This window comes from Gossypium hirsutum, chromosome A05 (genome assembly GCF_007990345.1).
Source record: "Gossypium hirsutum isolate 1008001.06 chromosome A05, Gossypium_hirsutum_v2.1, whole genome shotgun sequence".
In the NCBI taxonomy this organism is placed as follows: domain Eukaryota; kingdom Viridiplantae; phylum Streptophyta; class Magnoliopsida; order Malvales; family Malvaceae; genus Gossypium; species Gossypium hirsutum.
The window spans coordinates 72,392,864-72,401,058 of NC_053428.1; the positions used below are offsets into that span (position 1 = coordinate 72,392,864).

Below are 8,195 nucleotides of genomic sequence, written 5' to 3' on the forward strand. Positions count from 1 at the left end.
AGTTTAACTATGATATTAATATAATTTATATTTTGTTTCAGTTAGAACTTAAATTGAAATATAAAGTTATTTTGTTTGAATTTGTCACATATTATTTTTAAAATAATTTAAAAATATATATTTATATTATTTTTAATTTTATGTTTTATAATTTTTATTTTATTAAAATTTTATATTTAATTATCTTATTAACATTTTTTAATGTTTATTATATTGCTATTATATATTATTATAGATTTAATTTTTGTATGTTATAAATTATATAATATATAAAAAATAATATAATATAAAATATTAAAAATTTAAAAACGAGTTAGGCCGAGGAAGATTCAGAACTTAAATGCTCAAGCCCAAACTCAACCTATATTATTTTTTATCAAAATCTATTTTTTAGGCCTAATATTTACCCAAAGTTTTTCAAATTTAAACCACATTTTTTTCTAACTTAAGGATTGTAAATTTCTAATTCAAATAATATTTAAATTCCGATTTAAATATCTTAATCCACTATTTATATACTAATATTATGGACATATAATTAATTTCAATTCATTTAGCATAAATATTATTTTAAGATAAAAAATTAGAAGAAAACCTAAATTCAAGTCATGGAAGTAGTTTAATCATCCCATATATGAAAAAATTTAGAAAATAAGTAAATTCCGATCTAAGGTAACACAAATACCAAATATTATTTTTAGAGAATTGCAATGATTAAGGCCAATGTCGAAGACCTTCTCCAAGTGTGCGGCTGACAATCATCTGCTGTGGTAAGTGTAACACACAAGATACGACAATAATACAGTGTTTTATGGGTTTTAGATAACACACATATATACTATATTTGCCATGAATACAATCGATCTCTTAATTATTATTTTTTAAATAACTTTGGAAGATCTGGGAAGGATTATGTCTTCTATTCATATTAAAATATGCGTCACACAAATACTTGAAAAAAATCAGAAAAACATAAATTTTGGGAGAAAAAAGCCATCCCACCCCGCTTTAGACTTGCAGTCTTGGGGAATCATAGCGACGTTAGAATCAATAAGCATAACACTATCAATCTCCAATGAAAAAATTCACCAACATTGAAACCTGAGGCACATGGCATTTTAAACAAACACCCATACTCAACAATCAAGAAACACTTGAATCTTTCAAAACATATCAAAAAATATATAACAAAAAAACTATGATCAATATAAATAAAATAAAGAAAACATTCCATTCTTTACTACTAGAGGAACATCTTTAGAAGGCCATAAACTAAAACAACACCATTCCTTCAACTCATTTCTCCAACTCCAACACACAAACCATTTTCACCCTAAAAACATTAGATTTCTAGAAATTAGAGTGAAAATGAACCTAATTCATAACAACTAGCACTATTGTTACAAAGTAGACAGATCCCAAGAACACTCACACGTCCTGCATTAGAGAATGTCATCATAGGCAACAATTTCTCTACCTTTAAATGGCAATTCTAACATTGAAGAACCATCATCAGTGGTTCTTGGGTTGACTATGGTTGATGCAAGCTTATTACTTCTTCCATGCCTGCTTAAAGGCACCTCAGGCCGCAAGAGCTTTGATGAAGATGTTGCCCCTTTATCGTTATTAGCATTAACCCCTATTCCGTCTCTCCATTGAGCTAAAGGATCGGTTGCCCACAAAACTTGAACCTGCAAGCAAAATCACAATTCAGAATTTCAAACTTCTTGATGTTGAGCGTCAACTGCTAAGCTCTACATCTGAACTTCATCTCATTAAAAAGTAAATTTTTCAATTTAACAGACTCCTTTAGTTCAATTCAACCTCAAAGCTCTAAATTCTAACTTCAGTTCCTTGTTAAAGGTTAAAATTTTCATTTCGATCAAGTTTTTAAGTTTCAATTCAACATTAAAGCTCCAAATTCTAACTCTTTTCTTTTCTTTTTTTGAAACTTCTAAATTCTAGCTTCAGTTCCTCATTATAGGATAAAACTTTAAATGTAATTCAATCTTTAAGTTTCAATTCAACCTTAAAGCTCTAAATTCTAACTTCGGTTCCTCATTAAAGGTAAAATTTTCAACTTAATTGACTCTTTTAGTTTCAATTCCACCTTAAAGCTCTAAATTCTAACTTCACTCTTTAAGCTTACAACTATAAAAGCTCTAAATTGTAAATTCAGCTCCTCATTAAAGAATTTTCAATTTGACTCTCTTAGTTTCAAATCAACCTTAAAGCTCTAATTGTAACTTGAGTTCCTCATTAAAGGATAATTAAATTTCCATTTAATTGACTCTTTTAGTTTCAATGCAACCTTAAAACTCTAAATTATAACACTTCAGTTCCTCTTTAAAGGTAAAAATTTCAAGTTAATCGACTCTCTTATTTTTAATTCAACCTTAAAGCTATCCAACTTGGTTAATTTACTCAAATTAGGATCAAAAGGAAGCACCGATTCAATTATAAAAAGTAACCAAACAAGAACTGAAAAACTAAACACAGTTAATTATATAATTACCCTTTTGGAATCAACGGTAATGCCGAAAGAGGAATCAAGGGAAGCCGCAATGGCGGACTCGGCGGATTCCTTAGAGCGGTATACAATGTAACCGACAGCATCACAATTGATGCGGATGCGAGAGATCGAACCGTAGATCTCAAACCTCGACTTCAAATCGAGCACCGAGCAATTCGGGGGAAGACCCATGACAATAACAGCCGGTGGCGGCTTTGGCTTGGCCTCATTCTAAGAAGACGGCGGAGGTGGCGGGTGAGGTGGCAGAGGACGACGCCGTTTAGAGATTGAAGCTGGGGCGTGACGGGAGAGGTAGGGTTTGTCTCTCTTTCGAGACATGTTTTCAGAAAGAAAAAAAAAAGGGAAATAAATTGAGACGATAATTGAGAGCGAGAGATGGTGGAGTTAAGAGTTCGCGGGTTTTGTTCATAAATCATTCTTTCAAGTATGTGTTTGGAGATTGATAGTATCTTCGAAGTTCAAGTCAGCTTTCCAAATATAGTAAACTGTGCGGTTTAGGTTAAAAAAAATTAGCTTCAAATTCGTTTAAATGAGTCTAGCTTTAGAAATATAAGAATTCACAACTAAAATTTTTCTAGGCATCAAAATAAAATGAAAGCAAACTCTGAAGAAGTAAAAAACAAACAAAAAATAAAAACTACAAAAAAGCAATAACACTCCAAGTGTTTAAGTAGATATTGTCACCAATACTCAAAAATAAAGTCATTACACATGAAAGGGAAATACCCTATTTATAGTTGAGCTCTTCATGATCCAACCGTCTAATTTAAAATACATCAATTGTTGAGATTAAAGACAATCTACAAAGTAGAGATTCTTAAAGGAATTTACAAAAATTCTCTAAAATTACAAAATATTCACCCTAGTCTTGGAACTGTGATAAAGCCTCAGTTAGTTCCCAACTAGCTTTACTATTGAAAAGTCACTTCTATCGAACAAAGTACGTATGCCTCGGCCTAAAGTACTTCCGTCGAATCACTTGAACTATATTTCCCCTTTGTACATCTCGATTGTAAGAGTCCATCGCTCTTACTTGCCCCTATTGTGGCTTGCCTCAATCAAGATCCCCTTGATCAGCACAAATAAGCTTAGGCATGCCCATATTAAACATTGGGTTAACCTTGAGTTTTACCACCAACTTTGGTTTGTAAGTCCCTTGGCTTACCTACTTTAGAACTCTGAAAGGATCCTTGTTCCTTTGCCAAACCAACAATAAATCATAATGAAAACCACTAGAAAAGTGTTTGAGATTTACTTCAATCATAGCATTTACTCTGTTTAACTGCCTAGTTTGTATCACCACTTTTCTCACAAAGTTTGATGAACAAAAGACCTCTCTCATAGGTGCTAGCCCTACTAATAACTCAACAGGATTCAAATGGATTTTCCACACCTCTAGCATTTCCAATGAGGTCCTTTTGGCACTCCAATTTACCAAGCCAACATTCCCACCACAAGGAATACCTTCAGCCAGCTGGATTACCAACAATATCTTGGTTTCACCCCTCATGTCTCAACTCACCGACATAATGCATTGTTGCTGATGAGTATCCAAGATGCATATGCAATCGGAAAAGAAAATCAAAAGAGCATTAATCTTGTCTAGGAAATTCAAGCCAAGAACAAAGTCATAATCATCTAAGTGAATTACCTCAAAGTCTTCCTTGCCTTTCCACTAACTAATCTATAACTCAAATTCTTGTGCTACTCTTACAAGTGGGACCTCTTTAGAATTAATAGTCTTGATCTTTTTAGTCAATTTGCTAATTAAGAGACCAAGTTTACCCGTGGATTTTCCAAATATAAACAATTAGATACCCCTGTACCAACAAGATCACTCCCCCTTCAGCTTACGATATTAATGTCCACAAACATCAACCATTTTCTACTTGTGATCCCTCTTCGCTTTCACAGAATTGAGTGTCATTGATCCAAGCTTCAATACACTTTCCTCATTAGACTTTGCTTTCTCTTATTGATCGTGAATATCTCAGATCACTCTGGACAGTCCTGTATCATATGCAGTCCACAACATAATAAGCATTGTATTGGCTTCTTTTCATTCTCCTTGCCCCCTCAAATGGTTGTTGGGCTTCCTTTTCCTATTTTCTGGTTTTCTATTACCATTATTCTTACCATTGTCACTCCCCAAAATTTTCTATTCCGTGTTTTGGTTGGTTGACTAAGTGAAGTTGGCAATGACTCACATATGAGCTAGTCAAATTCGCGTGAATTGTTTCATTTGGCTAAGTTTCTCTTGCAAAATGTTCTGCTAGGTTCTATCATCTTGTGGATTCCTATTCCGTATTTGGTGAGCTTTTCCATTGTGAACTAGCCATTGGCGAGTTCAATTGTGGCGCATAGGTTTGTTGTTTTAGAATCCACAATTAGTAGGACACGTACAAGAAACATATCAAATCCTGTGTAAGAAACGTGTCATTTTGCATGACACCTTTAGAGCTTCATTTATGATGTTTGATTAGTGGAATCGTGTGTGAATCTAAAATTATTAGGTAACCCGTTATAGTGGAATTACGAGCTAATTTTTATGTAAATAGGATAAATGCTTAACGGAGGAGGACTTTATTTCCTATTTCTCTGTTGTTATTTTTTCTTTCAGAAGAAACCTAGTGTGTTCTTCGCTGTGTGAAAAAGGTATCAGCTTTCAACTTGACTAGTAACTAACCTTTTCAAGCCAACTGTTGGTAAATTCTTGAATCCTTTTTTAGTTTAATATCAGAGGATGATAGTGTTATAGCAACCACTTATATATGTTTCTATTAGAGATCGAAGGGAAGGAAACTTCCTTCTGGTTAACAATTGCATGTATTCGATTCTTGTTTTTACATTAAGGTTCAGTTGAATCTGTACTAAACAGTGTGTTTAATTTTATTTAGCTAAAAGAACAGTAGAAGACCCTAGTACAAAATGGAAAGAACCCGTAGAATAGGTAAAGCTTTACCTAGTAATCTCTCGTGAGTTCCTTTCACTTAGGTTTATGTTAAATCTCAACTAATTTCATGATAATGTTCTTCCAGATAAGTAAGTTTATTTAAAATTAGTTGTGCATGTTTGTGTTAACAACCTAAAATCATAAAAACAAAATATGCATGTAACAGCCCGATTTAGATCCTAATCGGAACGGTGGTTTCGGGACCACAAATCCGAGTCAAAAAATATTTAAAATTTACTTTCTGTGTTTATTATATGTGAATTTATATGTGTGAAATTTTCGTGATTTAATTTTGTTGTTTGAGTGCCTGATTTAATAAAAGCGCTTAATCGCGTAAAGTGAAAATTTGATGGTTATTTTTTAAAAAGGCCGAATGATGATGTCTTTCTTATATGAGGTATTTATGTTGCAATTTGACCATATGGAATATTGATGGACGGTTGTGACCTTAGAATATGTGTTTTAGTTACTAATTTTTAAAGTTAAATATGTAAAATAATAAATAACATATATATGATATAATATACCATAATTAAAAGCCATGTTCTTCATATTTTCTCATCACCGAAACTAAAGAAAAGAAAAATAAAGAAAGAAAGCTTAGGTTTGACCATTGTCCAAGCTTGATTCAAGGTAAGTTCTAGCTCGATTTTTGATAATTTTTATGTTTTTGAGATCGTTGCTATGTTATCTACAAAGCCTATGCTTGAATTTTTTATTTTGGTGAATATTTTGAGTTATGCCATTGATGAATATTTGAGCTTTGTGAAGTTAGTTGGTGAAATATGAAAGGCATGTTTTGGATTAACATGTTTTGTATTGGAATTTTTTATGATTTTGAGTAATTAGGACTAAATTGAAAAAAAAAAATTGAGGGGCTAAAATGTGAAATAAATGAAATGTACGGACTTGTATGAACACAAGGAAGATTCGGCCTAAGCATGATATATTGAAATTTTGCATATTTTGTGTTTTGAGTAATAGGAACTAAATTGTAAAAAGTGTAAAATGTCAAGGGTAAAATGGTAATTTTCCCATTTATGTGTTTTTAGACTAAAATGAATGAAAATATGTTTGAATGAGTTTAATTTGTATATGTTTAGATCAAGAACCAAAGAAATCGAATTTGGATCGGGGGAAAACTAAAGTTGTCGACTAGTCGTCCCATTTCGATTTTCATCGCCGAGGTAAGTTTATAAGCAAGTAAATGCTGGTAATTTTGAACTAATGTAAACTTAAATTATTGAATTGAATTTTATGAGTATTTATATATCATGACCGAATGTGTATATGCTTGGGAATTAAGTTTATGAATTCGATTCGACTAAGTTATGACGTCTGAAAGCCTCGTACGAACAGTAGGATTCCGATATATGTGTTTTCGATTAAGACCACATCTGGGACGTTGGCATCGATATATGTTTTTTTGAGTAAGACCACGTCTGGGACGTTGGCATCGATATATGTGTTTTTTAGTAAGACCACGTCTGGGACATTGGCATCGATATATATGGTTACATGTAAGACCATGTCTGGGACATCGGCATCGTACTTGATTTGTGTAAGAACCTGTCTGGGACAATGGCATCGATATGAGATAGCATGTAAGATTACATCTGGGATGTTGGCATTGTTCGATATATGTGACTATCTAAGTATCCTGTTTGATTCTAAATGGTTCAACGGGCAATGATAAGTTATGATCGAAGGGTAAAACGAGCTAAAACGACCAGGTATGAGATAGTTGATTACCTATTTGAAAGAAATAAGGTAAGTTGACCATTCGGTATATGGTGTAAATTAAATAAGTTACTAATGTGAATATATGTGCCTTGTGAAGTATATTCGGCCTTTGCTATGTATATGCATATGATTTTATATTTTGACTTATGAGTATATGTATATGTGTATAAATGTACTTGGTCATATAATGATATTTAACTTTGAAATCGAAAGATACTTTGTTAATATATATATATATCTATATATGTATTCGGCCATAAATAAGTTTATATGTGAAAGTATATGTTATATGTGTGACATTATAAGATTGAGGTTTAATATGATTATGATAGTATAATTTGGTTTGGTTAAGTGAGTTGATTATGTCATTGAATTGCTTATTTTCTTATGACTTACTAAGCTTAAATAGCTTACAGTGTGTTATGTTTACCTTTGTTTTATAGATTTCGAGATCTGGTTACGAGCTCGGGGATCGTTAGCAAAGTCTATCACACTATCGTCTGTCTTCGGTATTTTATAAGCTGAATTTTTGAAACTATGGCATGTATAGGTTGGATTATATTTTGAAATGCTGGATTTTTTGGTTTATGTATATATATAAGCCATGCTAAAATGGCTTGTTTATTTTGTTAGAATCAGTTTCAAGTTTTGAACAACCTATGAGTATGTTTGGTTGTGGTTTTGATGTTCCGGTCAAAATGTATTTATATGTGAATCATGGTATATATATATAATAATGGTGATGAGGTTATGCCAATGTATATGCGTATGATATATTTGGTTTAAAGTGAAATTGTGGTTGATTCGGCTATGGTTATGCATAGCTAAAAGTATGTGAATTTGGTTGATAAATTGATTAAGGTATTATTATGTAAATTGGCATTAAATGATAATTGGTTAGGTTCGAACATGGTAGAAATTTATTTTGATATGTCTATTAAATGGTATATAAGATTTTTTTTTTGA

General features: G+C 32.1%; 1 protein-coding gene across 1 annotated transcript; it reads right to left on the reverse strand.

The window, feature by feature from the left end:
- Nucleotides 1–1,185: 1,185 nt before the first annotated feature.
- LOC107892547 (uncharacterized protein At1g27050) lies at nt 1,186–3,045 on the reverse strand. Its single transcript, XM_016817619.2, has 2 exons — nt 2,516–3,045; nt 1,186–1,691 (listed from the first exon to the last, which is right to left on the reverse strand). The coding sequence occupies exons 1-2, from the start codon at nt 2,702–2,704 to the stop codon at nt 1,443–1,445; spliced, it is 438 nt and encodes a 145-aa protein (XP_016673108.2). The 5' UTR covers nt 2,705–3,045; the 3' UTR covers nt 1,186–1,442.
- Nucleotides 3,046–8,195: the final 5,150 nt, after the last annotated feature.